This window comes from Trichosurus vulpecula, chromosome 9 (genome assembly GCF_011100635.1).
Source record: "Trichosurus vulpecula isolate mTriVul1 chromosome 9, mTriVul1.pri, whole genome shotgun sequence".
NCBI classification, from domain to species: Eukaryota; Metazoa; Chordata; class Mammalia; order Diprotodontia; family Phalangeridae; genus Trichosurus; species Trichosurus vulpecula.
The window spans coordinates 100,827,231-100,847,419 of record NC_050581.1 but is presented as its reverse complement, the minus strand read 5'-3'; the positions used below and the strand labels follow the sequence as shown (position 1 = coordinate 100,847,419).

Sequence of the window (20,189 nt, the reverse complement as noted above, 5' to 3'; positions counted from 1 at the left end):
GGAGAGTTTATACAAGGGATGTTCCAAATACTGATGGAATCATAGGTCTTGATAAAAGCAAAATAAGCCAAAGCATGTTGATAAAAACACTTTAGGGCTTACAATGCACTCTTTCTACCACAAGCTTGGCAATCAAAATTATCTCCATTTTACAGGTGAATAAGCTGAGGCTCAGAGAGATTAAACAATTTGTCCAAGGCCAATTGGCTAGTCCATGTCAACCAGTATTCCAGATCTGGCTCTTCAAGCTTTGAATTCAGATCTTCCCTTCACCAGGTTGCCTGAGCTACAAAAGAGGACCTTTCTACAGTTCAAAAGATTTACAAGTGCTTGAGGAAATCTTAAATCTTGAGTCATTTCTCAAGAAATCAGGAAATGTATAAAAGCTATGATCTCCAAAGTGAGGCCTGGGCTTTCTTGGGCCCATGGCTGAGCTCCAAGAAGTCTATAGCCTGAACCCAAAAGGTACATGATCAACTAATCAGAGAGTGGGAAAATGAGGTTTCAAAAATGACTAGCGAGAGCCCTCCTCCCTCTCTTTGTTTCTGATGGGACAAAGTGAATCTCATAGGATGAGTAGGCATGGATAAGTTGTGATCTGTACCTCAGATCTCATTTCTCCCCTCAAGCCCATCCATCTTCCAAACTTTCCTAGTTTGTCAAGGGTACCACTACCTTCCAGTCAGGAGACAAAACCCAATCTCTGAGGAGTGGTGGTGACTTGCCCAACGTCATCCAATTGATAAAGTGTTAGAGTTAGAAAATGAACCCAGGCCTTCTGACTTCAATACCATAACCATCAGCTAAGTGGGGGACAGAGAAAATGGAATTTCCACAATGGTTTGTGAACAGCTGTTGCATATATATAGACACCCTGATAGTGGTTAGGTTAAAATTTCCCTCAGGTAACACCAAGCTTAGAATTAGCAAGGTAAAGCCTTGAACAGCAGTAGGAGGGGGTAGAACAGAAGAATGTAGGGAATGTAAGGTTAGGCACGGTGGTCTTGGAGATGAGCCCCATGACTACTTAAGCCTAGGAGGCTGGGATTTAGCCCACTTCCCCACTCTCTGATTGGTTGATCACACATCATTTGGGATCAGGTTATGGACTCCTTGAGGTGAAGACTTGACCTCAAAAAGGCCCAGCCCCCACTGTGGAGGTTTACAGCCTCTGATGTCATCTTCTTATATCCACTCACCCCATATATCCAATCTGCTCATAAATCTTGAAGTTTCTATGTTCAGTATATCTCTTGCTTCTGTCTCCTTTCCACTCACACAGCCTACTTCAGGCTCACATAACCTTTCTCCTATCAGGGGTGGGGATAATAAATTAATAAAAGGATTTGTCCTCTGAAGTTTGGATTCAGTCAAAGGGCTACACTTGAGGAACTAGAGGGCCACATGTGGCCTTGAGGCCACAGGTTCCCACCCCTATTAGACTATGTAATAGTCTCCCCCCCGCCTTCATGTCTCTCTTCAGCCAATCTATCTTCTCCTAAAGCCATTCTCCTAAAGTGCTGGTCCCTTCATGCCACCCCCTCTCCCACATTCAATAAACTCTAGTAATTTCCTATTGATTCTAGAATCAAATGTTATTTCTATCTATCTCATTCTTTTAAATATCTATTTTGTATATTTTATAATACATACTTATCAATATAATATTACATGTATTTTTCCTGTTGTTTAGTCATTTTGGTCGTGTCTGACCCTTTGTGATTCCACTTGGAGTTTTCTTGACAAAGATTCTTCTCCAGCTCATTTTACAGATGAGGAAACTGAGGCAAACAGGCTTAAGTGGCTTGCCTAGGGTCACACAGCTAATAAGTATCTGAGGCTGTATTTGAACACAGGTCTTCCTGACTCCAGGCCTTGTTCATTATAAATAAGTACATATATGTAGAGTTAGGATGCACCCTTGTGTTTTGCTGATGCGGATACACAATCAAAACATTTTGGAGGCCACTGGTCAAAAAGACCAAAGAAAGTCACATAGAGCTGCTATGCTCTGGACCTCTTTTTTTGTTTTTTCTCTCCAAACTAAACCTATTTGAAAAATTGCTATAAACTTTAATGAATAACAGTAACATCTGATCTGCTCCTGCGTCCCTTTCCAATCTCACTCCTCTTTTCCCTTAGCTCATATCTACAGTCTGCAAGAAGCCTTTTCATACTCCCCACCAATCTCCAAGTGCCTTCCCTCAGACATTATCTTCTCTTTACCCTGGACCTATTGTGTATATACATAGTTATTTGCATTCAGTCTCCCTCATTAGAATGTGAACTCCTTGAGGGCAGGGCCTTTGCACATACTTGGACTTTGCACAGTGCCTAGCACCACAGCAAACACTTAATAAATGCTTGTCGATTAATAATGACAAAAAAAGAGCCCAATCTCATGGGACCAACAGGCTCTGGAATCACTTATTTTTCTCTCACCCTTCTAAACTAAATTTATTTTTAACACTGACATAAACTTTAACAAAGTAATGACAATAACTGATTTGCTTCTGTGCCCCTTCTAAGAGTCTCCCTTTCCCCTCCCTCCTTTTCCTCCCCAAGTATAAAAAAACCATCTATTTCCAAGGTAGGGAATTAAAACAAAGAAAAGCATAGTTATTCTGATGCCCTCTCTAGGAGGGAAATTTTGGAAAAAGTCGTCAGAAGTTAGAGAAAAATAGCCTACAATTAGGAACTCATCTGCTTACTCCTCCCAATCCTGTTTCCTTTCCCACCTACACCTTAAAACAATTTCCTGCTCTCAGGGGGCAGAGGGCCTTCCCCTTGGGGCCACCCTGAAAGGTTCAATAGAATAGACTTACTCCACCCCACCCCTGTGACAAGATCCTTGCCTTTGGATTAGGAAATATGTTATGCTAATATTAGTAGTTGTAATAATATCATACTACTCTGATACCTCCTGGCAGTGTGGAGGTGACCCTATGTTCTTAAAGGCTATGCCTGGGAGCACAAACACTGACAGATTCTTCTAAAATGACAAGGTTTGGGGATGGGCCCAGTAACAGATTTCAAGTCTGTTTTTCAAGGAGCAGCCTAACTACATTAGCCTGCTGGTCCCTTGGGGGCTACCCACGGGGTGATGAGTTTTTTCACTATAGCACTGATTAAACTTCTCATTTACCAAGCCTTGGAGGGGTGAAGTATCTGTGTCAATAGAAGGAGTGAATATTGAAATTAATGAAACCACAGAGCTTTGAAGGGATGCAATCTAGTATCATACATTCTAGAGTACTTTACCGACTCTGAGGCAATTCAACAGACTTTCTCCTCTCAAGTCTTCAAAAACAACCAGTGAGTTTTGTAAAGGTAATAAGGACTTTGGACAAAACCTTAAGGCTACCTAATGAAAGGTCTTGCCAGAAAATGAGGGGTAGTTGGTGGAAAAGGAACAAACCCTGTCAATGACTGGAATTTATCTAGAGAAGATTGCAAACATCTTCTATCTTAAAGTATTCTTACCCTGAGTCAATAGGAAAGTCTATTGTGGATCACATATGAATAATCTAACCAGGCTTCTGAGGGAGGTTCTACAGTACAACTGAAGGAGTACTGGCTTTGAAGCAAAGAAATTTGAGTTCAAATCTTGTTTCATACACTTAGGGCTCATTTTTTGGGGGGGAGGGGTGGCAAATCGTTTATTTTCATCTGCTTCAGTTCTCTTCAAGAGATAGAATCTTGGGCCTGGAGTAAGGAAGAACTGAGCTCAATTCCAGATTCAGACACTTACTAGATGTATGACCTTGTATAAGACACTGAACTTGTTTGCCTCAGTTTCCTCAACTGTAAAACGGAGATAATAATATCACCTACCTTCCACAGTTGTTGTGAGGATTAAATGAGATACTATTTGTAAAGCATCAGCACGGTGCCTAGCACTAGTAGAGTAGTAGAATGGCAGTAGTAACAGAGCAAATACTATATAAAGGTTTATTATTATTATTATTATTATGAATTCCTTTAAATCCCAACTAAAATCCTGACTTTTATAGGAAGCCTTTCCCAACCCCTCTTAATTCTAGTGACTCTCCTTTGTTAATTATGTCTTATTTATCCTGAATAGAGCTTGCTTTTGATATATTCATTTGTGCATTGTCTCCTCGGTTAGAGTCTTTTGTCTCTTTTCCTATACTTGGCATTTAATGGTGCCTAGCACATAGCAAGCATTTAATAAATATTTATTGATTTGATTATTAAGAGGAAGGGATTGGAGTAGATGACTTCGGAAGTCTTGATCTATGCTCCTATGAATTTTTAAGTATGAACTTTAACCAGAGTTATTTATCTGAGCCAGCAGAGAATGTGGTGTGTCCTGTTCTATATTTTATGGACAAGGAGAGTGATAGCCACGTGTTTGGAAGATTTTCCCAAATGCTTCCAGGTGTGTGAGGCTGTCTGCTCAGAGTTGCTTCCTGCTGGAGGTGAGCCATCTACACCGCAGCGTTTGGATGTCATAAGGACTCTGGGCCGTGTTTAGAAATGGGTCTTGTGTCTGTTTTTATAGTAACACTGAAGAAATAAGCAGGGCAGAAAATATAGCAATTGTCAGCATAAAGCCACAGCTGCTGCTATTTTCCTGCCTCTGTATGCAGTCAACTCACATCACCTTTCCACCCCTGTTGGAGGGTGGTCAGACTGGAAGGAATGCTGGCCCTGGCCCTAGGATTTAAGCTGGAAGGGACCTTCCAGATTATCTGGTTCAACCTCTTCTCATTCCGCATATGAGGAAACAGCTGAGGCCCACAGAGAAAAGTGTCTTGCTCAAGGATATACAGCTGATAGGTGGTGAAACTGGGATTTGAACTCATATCTCTTGATTCTTCTCCCTAGACCTCTCTGTCTTGGGCTGTGTAGTTACAGCTGGCTGTAGTTACATGCTGCCAGAGAGTGGAACCTGAGAAGGTGGGGAGGGAGGGGTGCTGAAAAATCATAATGCTCCTTTCCAGGGACTGACAAGAACTGGAGGTTAGAAAGAGACAAGGAGCTGGTGCTATGGTTCGTATTTGGTCTGAATTTTTCCAATATTCACTGGTTTTGCAGAAGATGACAACATTCCTGGGAATTCACTCCTTGGGAACGAAGGGCTACTGGAGCAGAGGGCAGCCAAGAAATTGTGATTAGAGAGGTTCAGGATGCCCACAGAGAGAGGACATAGTTAAAGGGACTGACATGATGACAAGTCAAGCAGCATTTATTAAACATTTTCTATGTGCTAGGCATTGTGCTAAATGCTGAGGATATAAAGAAAGGGGGAAGATGTGATCCCAACTTTTAAGGAGCTCACATTCTAATGGGGATGACATCCTCATTATCATCGTCATCATCCCTGGCATTAATATAGTGTTTGAAGGTTTGTAAAATGCTTTTTATGCATTAACTCACTTTATGAAAGAGAGGGAGGGAGATGAAGGGAGAGAGAAAGAGAGAGAGAGGGGGAGGGAGAGAGAAAGAGGAGGGAGGGAGATGAAGGGGGAGAGGGAGGGAGAGAGAGAGAGAGAGAGAGAGAGAGAGAGAGAGAGAGCGCGCGCGAGCGCACCCAGAGATGATGGACGGCACTTTGAGAGAGGAAGGTACTGGATTAGTAGCTTGGGGGTGTGGACCAGGAAAGGCCTCCCACAATGGATGGAATTGATTTGAGTCTTGAAGAAAGCCAGAGGAATGAAGACTAAGTGGAGGAACAGAGAGTTCCAAGCATGAGGGACAGCTATTGAAAAAGGCATCGACATAGAAGATAGATTGTCCTTTTTGAGGCACTATACTTCTCTTACAATCTTCTGAAATGTAGAGAACATCCAGGAAAGGAAGACTGGACAGGGAGGAAGGGGCCAGGTCATCAATGGCTCTAAAAGCCAAACAGCTGACTTTACATTTGATCCTATAGGCAATAGGGAGTAACTGGAGCTCATTGACCTAGGGGTGAGGGTCACATGGTCAGATCTATATTTTTGAAGAGGGCTCCTTAAACTTTTTCCACTCTTGAACCCTTCAGCGCTTCCTCAACTGTGGGTGGGCAATTATTTTGGCAGTCCAGTGGAGGACAGACTGGAGTGGGGAGAGGCTTGAGGCTAGAAAGCTAGAGGACAGAAGGGTCTGAACTATGGTTGTGATTTTGTGAGTGGAGAGAAGGGGATGTATATGAGAGATGTGAAAGGAAAAATGACAAGATCTGGCAAAGGATTTGATCTATGGTATGATGAGTCAAGGATGACACCAAGGTTGGTGAGCCTGGGTGACTGGGATGATGATGATGGTGAGTGACCTCAACAGTGTTAGAGAAGTCGGGAAGATAATTAGTTCAACTGCTAACAGGTTGAGTTTTAGAGGAGTTCGGGACATCTAGTTTGAGGCACCCAAAGGGCAGTTGGTGATGTAGTGCTGCAGCTCTGTCCCTGAGAGGGCATGGTGACTGTGCCTGCCTTCACCCTCCCCTGCATCAAGGAGCAAACAAAATTATAAGGATAACATCATTTATAAAGTACTTTACAATTTACAAAATTCTTCACCAATATCCTCTCATTTGATCCTGACAGTAATGCTGCAGCAAGATAGGCAGCATAGCAGAAGCATTATCATAATAACTGTATTATTAATACAGTTAATACATTATTATCTTTAACAGAGAAGTAAACTGAGGCACAGAAGGGTTAAATGACTTGAAGACTGCATAGCTCATAAGAGAGAAGGAATGTGTTATAGTCAGGGGTGTGGTTGTAATTGTTCAACAACCTGCTCTCCAAAAAAAAGCAGAATATACTTTTAAAATTTAATCTGCATAATTGACATTTTTTTCTGTCATCTTCTTCAGTCTAGAAAATCAATAAAAGAATAAATCAAGCTCTGGTTTGTAGCATTTGCTTTCTGAAAATTTAACAGTAGGCTTTCCAGAGTTGATATGAGCTGGCACTAGCACATCCCTGGGATAATAAACTAAAATGGTAGAGTCAGGAGGCTGTGGGTTCAAGTCCTTTCTGTGCCTCAGTTTTTTTTTCCTTGGGTAAAATGAGGATCTAGTGCTAGAAGGCTCAAGTGAAATAACTGTGTAATGTATTTGGCAAACATAAAGCACTATATAAATGCCAATAGTCATTGTTATTGTCAATAGGAAGACTTGAACCTTAGACTAGTCCTGAAATTAGGAAGACTTGAAGTTCCAATCCAGCCTCAGACACTTGCTAGCTGTGTGAACCTGGGCAAATCACTTAATTTGACTGCCTCAGTTTCCTCAATTGTAAAATGGGTATATAATAATAACATGTACTCCCCAGGGCTGTTGTGGGGATCATGGGATAACAATTGCAAAGGTTTAGCACAATGCCTGGCATACAGCAGGGGCTCAAAAATGCTTCTTGCCTTCTCTTCTAGTACTCTAGTCCTGGAGCTCTCTCCATTATGTGACTAGCATTATTCCCACAAGTAAAGGGTGCATGCGCTCCAGAGGTCAGTATGTTAGATCCCTGAGCAAGGCACTTAGGGACCATTCCCCAAATTTCTGCTACACCATAACAAACAACCATCCCTGAACAGACATGGGAGTATTCGGATTCAGAAGCTAAATTTTGCCCTGTACACCCAGGACATCAACTCCTTGTTGGGGGACATTTTTTTCCATCCCATTAGCAGATCTGAAAGCTTGGTTCCAGTCCTTTGAAGTATCCACTTGCAAAGAAAAATGACACATCAGAGCATTATGCTATAAAAGAGTATCTGAAAAGCAAGTATTTTAAGACACCATAAAATTATGTGGACGTTAGAAGTGATTGGATTGATTAACTACGACTTTAGATTGTGTAATAATGAAACACAGCCAGGACTCCGTAATGAAATGCCTTAATTGATTTTATGCCTGTGGAATAACACCCTCCGCCCCACCGGAGAGCGCGCTATAATGAATCTGCACGCTGCGAGTCTACGGATTTCACAGCAGATCACTTATACCACCCAGATCCTATGGCAAAACACAAACTCCCCACTCCCAATGCCCTGAGGTCTAGGCTAATTAGTTAGAATGGTGTTAGAGCCTGGGAGAACAGCCCACAAGCATCATGGATATGTTAGTAATCTGAATGTTCCTTCCAATGCACGGCAGCGGCGGCACACGGACGCACCAGCCACGACGGCCTTTTGGAGGACGTGAACGCCCACTGGGCCAGGATTCAAAAGCCCTGGTTTCAATTAAATTTAAGTGGATTCAACTAGAAGTTTGAGCTGATGCTAATTGGTTTTCAAAACATCGGGTAACAATAAGGGTTCTGCTTTTTGGTGTCTTTTGGAAGGATGCACCCAGCCTGGCCCCTTGCTTTTCAGAACGCGGGCCCACAAGTAGCTTACCTTGAAGGGCAGGGATCCAAATTGCAGGATTTCAGGAGCTTCGGTGGCCGGCGGCTAGACACGCACAGGCTTTCATCTGCGGTCTCCCGCGTCTGTTTGTTCAGGCAGCTCACCACAGCCTCTTGGACACCTGCACACAAATCACACCATCAGGCCACGGGTGCAGGGAACGCTCAGAAATAGGGTGATGAAGTGTAGACAAGGGAACCGGTGGGAGGTCTCGGTGGCTGGTATGCATCCCGGAGCTTGCCAGAATGGGCAGTTCAAAGTTCAGGGCTGCCAATCTCATCGAGATTCACAAGATCAAGGGAGAGGGTGCTCAGAGATTTGTGGCCTCTAAATGTATGCCCCTCAAGGAGGGTAGCCAAAGGAAAACAGACGCCATGGAAGCCCCAACAAATACAGCCCTGTATCGCAGAGAGCCGTGGCAAACAAGAGGCCACTACGATTTGACCACCAATGGTGCAAAGTGATAATTTAATGCAGAAAGAGGGCAGGGTGTTAAAAAAAAGGCTCTGTGACCTTCACACTTTCTATTTGTGTCAATAGGAGATTGTTGTACTTGGAATGGAGGCACAAAGCAATAGTGTAAGATCCAACATTTTGTAAACCAGAGTCACTGTCAAAGAGCTGTTCTTTGGGTGTCTCGGCAGCCTTTCCCTGCTTCCTCCTGATTCTGGCTCACTGCTGCAGAGACCTGGGGCAGGTTTGGAAGTTGGAGTGAAGAGTTGTGATGACTAATTCCATTAAAAACACTTCTCTTTGTAGGTTCATGAACCTGTGCAAGTAGAATAGGAGTCTGAGGGTTTCTTGGCAGTCCATGTTTGGGGTACCCCCCACTCCAAAGCCTGGGCCTCAGTGCCTGGAACCCAAATGGGTAAGAGCTTTAGAAACCACTCCACCCTTGTTACATAGAATATCAAATGGCAGCAATTGGCATTTTTCAAATACCAAGAGACACAGCAGAATCTGCTTCCCCAGTGATCTTCAAGAATAACTTAGACACTAATTTGTCTGAGATAATTTAAGTATAGTCCTAAGGCTAGACAGAACATTCACTCAAAGTCACTTTCAGAGAGATATATATATATATATATATATATATACACATACACACACATATACATATATAATGTATGCATGTATACAAATAATAGTCTATACACATATATCTATAAATATATGTATGAATATACAGTGTTATATATATAATCTTTTATATTATTATAATGCCCTATTACATAATTCATTATATAAATTTTATATGTTTCTACCCATAAAACAATTTAAATATATATTATATATATTATATACATGTGCCCTTGAATGAAGTCTCACTATGAACCCCCACAGTGGCATGGATGTGATCCTAGAGTATTAAAGGATAGGTTGATGATTCTCAAATTCCAGTAGGACATTTTATGCTGGAAAACCTTTGCATTTGGTTCTGGTGACAGGTCCATATTTGCCATTCAAGGACCAGTCTACATAAGGTGTAGGTGGGCAGCACATCAGCAGAGAGCTGGCCACCAACTGATAAATTTTTTTTTTTAGGCATGGCAATTTACAAAGGCTGTTTACAGTGGCTCAGAGGAGCTGCAATCTATGATAGCTGATGGAGGGCCCCTAGAGATGAAAACATGGGTTCTTGGAACCTAAGTGTGTGTGTGTGTGTGTGTGTGTGTGTGTGTGTGTGTGTATGTGTGTGTATGTCTATATACACATATACACTTTATATAATGTGTATATACACACACATATATACATATATAAATTATCCAATTACATATGACATCTACATCATTGCAGGGAATACCAACATTTATTAAATGCATGAAAATATTGGTTTTAAGATTATGTACCTAAGTATTAGTTATATTCTCATTTGAAAATATTGTAACAACCAATTTGTACAGCGCTGTAAGGTTTACAAAGTGAACAAAACAAAATAGGAAATACTATAATCATTGAACAGATAAGGAAATAGATTTGAAGGGAATAAAGGATTTGTCTATAGTCACATAGCTGTTAAGGGTTGGAAGTAGGACTTGAATCCACACTTTTTTGTCCCTGAGTCCAATGACATTTTCACTATCCTTCTGAGTGCACACAAAGGACAAACGACAACCTGTGAATAGTCAGAGCTGCCCACTAGGAACCCAACTGGCCAGTTCCAGTTGGGCAACACAGCCCCCCCCCTTCCCCTCCTCCTCCTCTTCTGGATATCAAGCCCTTACCTAAGGGTTCTGTGTCCAAAGGAAGGTCAATTTTGATGGCTGAAACCTACCTTGATATCCTGGGGTTTACTGGCTACACTTCTTTCTTAAAGATCATGCCTTAAGCCCAATTCACTCTGGCTCTCATTGGTTGTACAATAGGTTGCCGCCCTTAAAGATTATTTTTTGGGCCCCTGATGGCTGAGTGAATGTAAATAGCAATTGTGTCTTTTTTGGCCAGAAATCCTGAGGGTCTTCCCCTCCCAATTTGATTTTTTTTATTAAAGGGACCATCCCTTGGTTCACTTCTTAAACAGCCCTAATCACTGAATGGGCATTGCCTCAGTCAAAGTGAGAAATCCGAAAGACCTTAGCTTAAAAAGGCCAAGGTCTCCCACTGCATCCTGGGCTGTCTCCAGTTGTTCCGATATATATCTGGCCACTGGATCCAGATGGCTCTGGAGTAGAATGTGAGGCTGGTGACTTTGCACAGCCCTCCTTCACTTAAGTCCAATTCATCTGCAAGTCATCTTTCTGACATCATGGTCCTCTTTGAGAATGAAGGACAAACTACACACAACCACACACAATATATAATTCACATTTTCTAATCAAATCTTTCTTTTTACTCACTTGCATCAGTTAGTAATCAGGGCTGTCCAACCTTAGCTTTTTATTAAAACACAATATATTTTTATTTGCCATTTTAGTGAGAGCTCTGTAGTAGCTCTGCTTCATTTACTAAAGCATTTATGTGAATTTCTATGCTAGTAGGCAGGCCGCATTTTGGACAGCCTTGAGTTAGTTCATCACTACTAGTCAGTTTTAGAGTGGAAACCTTTTGTCTCCTTTTCAAATTAAGAGTTTCCCAAAGAAGCTCTTGCTCTGACCTTAAGACTCACAGATGAATCTCAACATTGACCTAGAATGTTCACTTAGAATGGCCTACTGCTTTAAAAGTATTTGGTTATTGTCTGTCAGACCCACACATCCTCTTCTTCATCTATAAAGTAAGCCAAAATTTTCTCAAACAAAATGTGCCTTTTTAAAAATGTTGCCAAGGAAGCACTCTCTTCATTTTCATCTCTTGTGACTAAGAAATGAGGTTCAAGATTTAATTTGAATCTTTTTAGGCCAAAAAAATCTGTGTGATGTGTGAAAGGGCTGCATTGGTAGGTACTCATAATCACTACACACTAATACTATATCACATATTATTAGAGGGTTTTGAGTAATGGCTGGATGACCATTTGTTGGGCCTTAACAGTTTGCATCTTTGATTGAATACAAGATGAAAGTACCATAATGGTTCATTCTAGTTTATTTTCCTACAAATCTGGCTATGAAAGTTCCAAACAATTTTATTTGGATGAATGGAGATATGTCTATGTATTTAAACTTAAACTCCTCCTTTTGTTAAAAGACAAGTTTACAGGGAAAATGGTTATAAAAGGTTATGTTTACAACTCACAATCTAAGATTTTTCTCTAAAGATCCCAGAAGAACAGAGACATATGTATGTGCCATTAATCTCAATTTAAAACCAACATTAATCTCAATTTAAAACAAAATTTTAAAAGGCCCCAAACCATCTTCTTATTTATGTTTTAGCAATTCAAATATCATTATTTTAAAAAACAATGTGTAGGAAGTGAGAAAGAACTTGGAACAGACAAAAATTATACTGAAAGACTGTGTGGTCTCTGGATTTACATTTAGAAGGCTTAGGTTTGGGGCCCCAGTTCTGTCACCTGTAAGCCATGCTACTCAGCTCATCTTAGGCACATCCGTTTGCTTTTTCCGAGCCTCAGATTCTTCATGTAAAATCAAGATAATAATCCTTGGAATGCCTACTATACCAGGTGGCTGTGAGACTCAACTAAACTCATGTATGGTAATCAATCAATGAATCAAATATTTTTAAATTGTCCTCTTTATGCCAGATACTATGCTAGGCCCTGGGAATATAGTCCCTATTTATACTAAGCTTCCATTCTAATAGGGAAGACAATATATATAAAGTTTATTTCACATCACTCTAGTTCACATACTCAACATTCCCCCAGTCAAAGTACATTACTTGCATCTTTCTATTTCTGTACTTTCTTCACAATGTTTGCTGAACTTTACATGCTCAGTGCTCTTCCTCTTAGGGCATTTCTCTCTGTCCAAATTCAACCCATCCTTCAAGACCCAGTTCCTTCATCGCCTCCTCCAAAAAAGCCTTCCCTAATTCCATCTTCCCCCACCTCAAGTGATCTCCTCCTTTAATTCCCAAAGCACTTTGCTTATATCTCATATATTCTTACCACATTCTCTTTGGTATTATACATATTTGTAGGTCTATCTTGATTCTTCTACTATATTGTAAGCTTCTTGAAGGAAGTCACTGTGCCTTACCTCTCTTCGAATTTACACCAGCCCCTAGCTCTGTATCTTGAATATAGTAAGCTTTTAATACACATTTCTAATCATTGTCATCATCACCTATGAGGCAAAACTTTCATTTCTTGATCAGAATACCAGGGAAAGAGCTTATAATGAAAAATGCACTAGAAAAAAGTGTTTGCCTTCTATTTTCCTGAAAAATACCTGATGTCAAGTTCATCACCTGGATTTTGATACTTGTTCTATTTGCTTGATATTTAAGCATCAGAAAGCTGATTGGTTCTAAATCTGGTATTGAGCACAGCTGTTAGTTCACATATGAGAAACTGACATAAAACAAGGAGGTAAGGGTGGGACCTAGGACACAAATCTAAAGGGTTTAGGTTTGCTTTCAATCTTCCAGCAAATGAGATTTTCAGTGTTTATATCTACCAGAATAGCATAATTGTTACATGATATTTGATGACAGCTCTGGGAAATACGGCCACTAGCGACAAGCTAAATTACTAACTAGTTCCTTCTGGTTGCTACCTCTGCAAGGTGAAAGGTTACTTTTGCATCTATCCAGTTTCATCTCTTGAGATTACAAAAGCAATAAAATAATCTTGACCTAAGTTGCAACCAAAAAATTGATTTAGAATCTATTCACTAATCCTGCACATTTTTTGGTTGACTTTGGGTAAAATGATTACTATATATGTATATATTATACATGTACACCAACATGTGTATATATTATAAAAATATGTCTATACATATATGTATATGCATGTGTGCGCATACACACACATACACACATATATTTGTAAAATCTCCTGGGTAACATTTTGGTGGAAGATCAAAGTTGATAAGACAATAAAATGTTGCTGTCAAGCAATGACTTTAAAATATACATTCCATATATTGAAAGGGCTTTTTAAAAGTTCATATGGACATCATATGAACCATATTTCCATGCATATTTTCACCACTTTGGAATTTTCAACTGTAGAATTTTAGAAGTAAATATTACCTTGGCACAGTGATACAACTATAGGTAAATGTGTTCAGTTGTTGACAGTTTGAGACCTAAGAAATTTCAGTAACTCTCCTCCCTTGGCTATATAAGATGTATAATTTATGTTATACAAAGACTCAGCTCCTACAGGCATGGATGAACTGGTGCATCAAACATTCAGATCTTACTTCCAAATCAATACACAGAAAATGTTTTAAATTAAATACATTCCATATACACTATATACTTTGGATCTTATGTTCCTGGTTGGTCAGTGGAATGGCTGGATTTTTGAAGATAAAGGCATATAGTTATTTATATATTCCATTACTGAATCTATTTTTTCCATCTGCTCATAAAATTGGAGGCTCAGCTTATTGTAGCTGAAACTCACGACTGCCTAGGTTTAGTTCATATATAAATATCATTTTTTATCAAGTGTATTTTCTTAGGCTAGAAAGAGTCATTAATCAATTCTATCATAGAAATTACGGATGGAAACTCAACTGGCTTATCACCCTGGCATAGGAAAGGGACCAAAGGCTATGACAGCCTTCCCATTAGATCTCTCAGCTTCCTCTGTTCTTTGTGATAACAAAGTCTTTTAGAACATTCATCTCTAGTTTTGTATGAAGTGATGCCCTGAAAATGTATGAGCAAGCAATACACGAGTTGTTTTCCAGCAAGCTGTCTTACAAAAATCAGCTGGAAGAATTTAGACTTTTAAGTACCAGGACTCTCCATTAAAACCTTTTTGAATTCCAGGGTTTGAAATTGGAAGACTTGGAAACAAACAAGAGTCCCAAGGTCAGACTATTAAACTCCTAGTAAAAGACCTGTTGTATAAAAATACCATTTTCTTCTTGCCATTGTTCCCTTTTTCAATTCCTTTTCAACTCCACTGTGAGCTCTTTGGTCATATTTATTATTCCCCCCTCCATGATGATGAAAGATGCTTTAAAAATGCAATGCCCAGGGGACTTCTTGTTAGGCTTTTTATATTACCTAATTGGGAATCTTTGGTGATGAAAACATTTCCTGATATTGAGACCCTTCCACACCCAAAGGGTTTTGTTGACTGCCAATGAGTTAGGATGGCAGGACTCTCCCAAGATTTCCTGGTGTCACCAGTATCTCTTCGTGGCGAGGGGTGGGAAGAGGAGAGCAGGACAGATAAAATGTTGATGCTGTCACATATATTCTCATTTAGCAGCCCACAACCCCAAGATCATTAAAGACAGCCTGAATCAAGCACTGGATTCTGGAATCTGCTAGTGAGGAGCAGATCCATACAGGATGTTATTATAGGACTTCATTTTAGCTCATGACCTTGACCTTAAGTCATTCTCCAAGTGATAAGGAAATAGTGTGTGGAATACATAAAATTCAAGAGAACTAGGCTTTAGTTCCAACTCTGCTACTAGCTGTGTGATCTTGGTATAAGTTATCTTTTTTCTCTGGGCCTCAGCTCTTTAATCTATAAAAATGAGAGGAAGGGACTCTTAAAATCCCTTTTAGCTCCAAAATTCGAACATCTAAGCAGATATATTAGGGAGACGGTCCAGTGTAACAGAAATAATACTGGGCTTAAAATCAAAGGCAGTGGCCTCAGATTTTGGCTGTCTCATCTACTATATATGGGGCTTTGGGAAAATCACTTCTCTTCTCTGTTCCCCAATTTCTCCATCTGTTAAAAAGATATAATAATGTCTATGCTACCAAATCACAGGGCTGTGCTGAGGATCTAATGAGATAACATGTTTAAATAGCAATGTAAAGTTAAAGCACTGTCTGAACAGCTGCAGGCACCAGTAGGGTTAATTATCTCAGCCACATAACTGTTAATTATCCAAAAGTTTTAAAATGTCCCTGGGAGGTACAACCTGTTGATGTAATCCAAGCATCAATTCAGTGGGAATGTGTTGTTGGAGACGGTAGTCTGATTAGGCATCCTATGTCTTGGTTCATATCACATATATGAAGACAAGAGCATAGATAAGTGATGTTGCATGTCAAGGGTTTCACCATGTTTATGTCAATGATATTTCCCAATCAGCTGTACTGAAACTATATTGTGAATCATCAGAAAGACAATTGCAAGTAAAAACATTAGCTTCATAGGCCACTCAAGGCTGACAGCATGAGACCCAGTCAGGCCAAAAAAAAGAAAGAGCAATACATCTGTGTTTCATTTTGTCTAACTCTGCGTTAAGACCTCTTTCCTCCACTCCCTCCCTCCCACCACCCTTGGAACAGAGGCAGTAAACTAATCTTTTGCACAACACATTTGCACACAGAAAGGGAAAACACGAAGAGAGGACAAAACATGGGGAAGGGAAAGGGGTTTGAACTGAATTCGCCCTTCTCACCTCCTCCACAGGACTCGGAACACTCTGTGAAGCCCTCATACTCCCAGTCATATAACTCATCAAAATCCTGCAGGCCACCATAGAGCAGGTCCGTCTCCTCAGGATTATACTCGGAAATTTCCCCGTTGCAAGGACCGGCATAGCAAGCACGCTGGGACACTGGTTTGGGACCTTCACATTCGTCGACGGGCAGGTCAGCCACAGACTGGGAGAAAGACAGCAGCACCTGACACTTCACCATTCTCACTTGGGTGCCCACACCGCAGGTGACTGTGCAGGCTGACCAGGCCTCGGGGATGAATCTGCAGCAGGCAAGCAAACAAGAGGACAAGATGAGAAGACCCGAGAGGGACAGCATGGGGGGTAGAAGCTGCAACATCCCTCATCTGAGAGTTTTTGTGGCTATGGGCCACCTTGACTTTAGGAGGTGGGCTTCATTTTAGCTCATGAGCTGCAAGGCCACTGTTTCTGGATGGGTTTCTCCACAAGTGTTATTTGAATCCCTGGCTGCAAAGCATTCCAATGACACAGACCACCTGCTGCTTAGGGGTTGCCTGGCCTCCTGCTTTGCACCCACAATGTTAGCTCATCAGGGAAGGGAATTTATTTTTTTCCCTCCCTGCTCTAAATACCAGCGTTTGTGCATGCTACAAAATTCTAGGAATTCTTACAGTGCAGGAATGATGATGCTAATAAGTCGAGTATAATAAGCTCAGGGAGTTGGGAGGAGGGGGGATGGCAGGATTTTTTTTTTAGTCTGGACCTCACAGTCTAAAACTTACTCTACTTTTCAGTTTAGCATGCTTTTTCAAAAAATTATGAATAAATATGAATATACATGCACCCATGTATGCAAACATGTACATATCTATTGGTATATACATGTTTAGGATTCTAGAATAATGAATTAAGATGTGGAAGGCACTGTGGGAGACATCTAGTCCAATACTTTCATTTTGTAGACGAGAAAACTGAGGTTCAGAGAGAGAGAGAGTGATCTTATATCTATAATCACAATATATATTTAGAGGTTTCCAAGAATGTAGGGAAGGCCTGATCCTTACACATTCTTTGAATTAGTCTGAACTGTGATTCTTTTTATAAAGTAGAAAAATGCTATGTTATAAATTTAGACCCACAGGCATGCCATAGTAAATGGGTGGTTTTGTGTTTGTACCAGTTTGTTTAACCCCAAAGACGAGCCATTAGAAATTTTCCACACTTGTCAGAACTATTTTCTCAATGCTTGTCCGGAATCCAGGGTGATGCCCCAAATTCCAATACAACATTATGATATTTCCCAGAAGTATTCAAAAGCAGTGACCATGGGCCAGGACCAAAACTCAGAAGGAGCCAGTGACCTTTTCTTTTTTCTACTTAGCACAATGTGTGGCACAAGATCTTGGGGATGACATTTTGAGTCCTCCAAGATTTGACTGCTTTCATGGGAGGGCCATGCAAAATACAGAGCAGGCACAAAAACCTGGCTCCTGTTTTCTCCACTTGGCAGGAAAGGAAAGAATTGATAAGAAGGCCATAGCATGAAACCCATATCAAGTGCAAATGTTTCATGTCTAGTTTAGGGAAGTTGAAATCCCACAGGAAAAAAAAAACTGAATCCAAAATTTCAGACTCGAAGGAATATGACACTGATCATCCCGGGGCCCAGGGCTATGTTCTGCCAAGGTGTATGCAGCAGTGAGGATATGGCAGTAAGTACGGGACTCCACCCAGAGAAACAAACACAACCACAAATATTTGGCAGGCATAACCTAAAAGTAAGACTTCTTTGTGAATGTCTGCCTGCCAGGTCACAATACACCCCTGTCAGAAAGGAGGAATAAATGACCACACAGGATCTCTTCCATGGAGTTTCTCATCATAAACTTTACTCCCTTACTTTTCCATTGTGAAGCTGATTTGACTAACTATTGGGGTTTTCAGAGATGTAATGCAAAAATGAAACAAAAGATATGTGTAACTTTGAAGTGATGTTCTTCTTAGAAACTTTCAGTGGTTTAAAAACAAAAACATGCATTTAAAATGACCCTTCTATGCGAGAAAACCATGAAAAACAAGTCAATGACTTGCTAAAGGAGACCCAAAAAAATACTGAAAAATACACTGAAGAAAACAACACCTTAAAAAACAGACTAACTCAAATGGCAAAAGAGCTCCAAAAAGCCAATGAGGAGAACAATGCCTTGAAAGGCAGAATTAGCCAAATGGAAAAGGAGGTCCAAAAGACCACTGAAGAAAATACTACTTTAAAAATTAGATTGGAGCAAATGGAAGCTAGTGACTTGATGAGAAATCAGGATATTATAAAACAGAACCAAAGGAATGAAAAAATGGAAGACAATGTGAAATATCTCCTTGGAAAAACTACTGACCTGGAAAATAGATCCAGCAGAGATAATTTAAAAATTATTGGACTACCTGAAAGCCATGATCAAAAAAAGAGCCTAGATACCATCTTTCAAGAAATTATCAAGGAGAACTGCCCTGATATTCTAGAGCCACAGGGCAAAATAGAAATTGAAAGAATCCATCGATCGCCTCCTCAAATAGATCCCAAAAAGAAATCTCCTAGGAATATTGTCGCCAAATTCCAGAGCTCCCAGATCAAGGAGAAAATACTGCAAGCAGCCAGAAAGAAACAATTTGAGTATTGTGGAAACCCAATCAGAATAACCCAAGATCTGGCAGCTTCTACATTAAGAGATCGAAGGGCTTGGAATGCGATATTCCGGAGGTCAATGGAGCTAGGATTAAAACCTAGAATCACCTACCCAGCAAAACTGAGTATCATGTTCCAAGGCAAAATATGGATTTTCAATAAAATAGAGGACTTTCAATCTTTCTCAGTGAAAAGACCAGAACTGAATAGAAAATTTGACTTTCAAACACAAGAATCAAGAGAAGCATGAAAAGGTAATCAAGAAACAGAAATTGCAAGGGACTTACTAAAGTTGAACTGTTTTGTTTACATTCCTACATGGAAAGATGATGTGTATGATTCATGAGACCTCAGTATTAGGGTAGTTGAAGGGAATATGCATATATATATATATGTTTATATATATATATAAGTGAATGTGAATGTATGTATCTATGTGTATATGTATGTATGTGTATGTATGTGTGTATATATATATGTGTGTATATATATATATATATATGTAAAAGAGAGAGAGCAGACACAGGGTGAGTTGAAGATGAAGGGAAGATATCTAAAAGAAATAAAATGAAATTAAGGGATGAGAGAGCAACATACTGAGAGAGGGAGATAGGGAGAGATAGAATGGGGTGGATTATCTCCCATAAAGGTGGCAAGAGGAAGCAGTTCTAGGAGAGGAGGGGAGTGGGCAGGTGAGGGGGGAATGAGTGAACCTTGCTCTCATCAGATTTGGTCTGAGGGGGAATACCATACATACTCAGTTGGGTATCTTACCCCACAGGAAAGAAGAGGGAGAAAGATAAAAAAAATAAAAGGGGGGGGGATGATGGAGGGGAGGGCAGATGGGGGTGCAGGTAATCAAAACAAACACTTTGGAAAGGGGACAGGGTCAAGGGAGAAAATTCAATAAAGCGGGATGGGTTGGGAAGGAGCAAAATGTAGTTAGCCTTTCACAACATGAGTATTGTGGAAGGGTTATACATAATGATACACGTGTGGCCTAGGTTGAATTGCTTGACTTCTTAGGGAGGGTGGGTGGGAAGGGAAGAGGGGAGAGAATTTGGAACTCAAAGTTTTAAAATCAGATGTTCAAAAACAAAAAAAGTTTTTGCATGCAACTAAAAAATAAGATACACAGGCAATGGGGCGTAGAAATTTATCTTGCCCTACAAGAAAGGAAGGGAAAAGGG

General features: G+C 40.3%; 1 protein-coding gene across 1 annotated transcript in view; it reads right to left on the bottom strand.

Annotated features, from left to right (window-relative positions):
• Positions 1-20,189, bottom strand: part of ADAMTSL1 (ADAMTS like 1) — a 371,558-nt gene that overhangs the window by 142,877 nt on the left and 208,492 nt on the right. Inside the window, exons 14-15 of the mRNA XM_036739597.1 lie at positions 16,320-16,621; positions 8,350-8,479 (exon numbers count right to left, since the gene is read on the bottom strand). Of these exons, the coding sequence (XP_036595492.1) occupies positions 8,350-8,479; positions 16,320-16,621 (432 nt within the window). The remainder of the gene's footprint in view (positions 1-8,349; positions 8,480-16,319; positions 16,622-20,189) is intronic.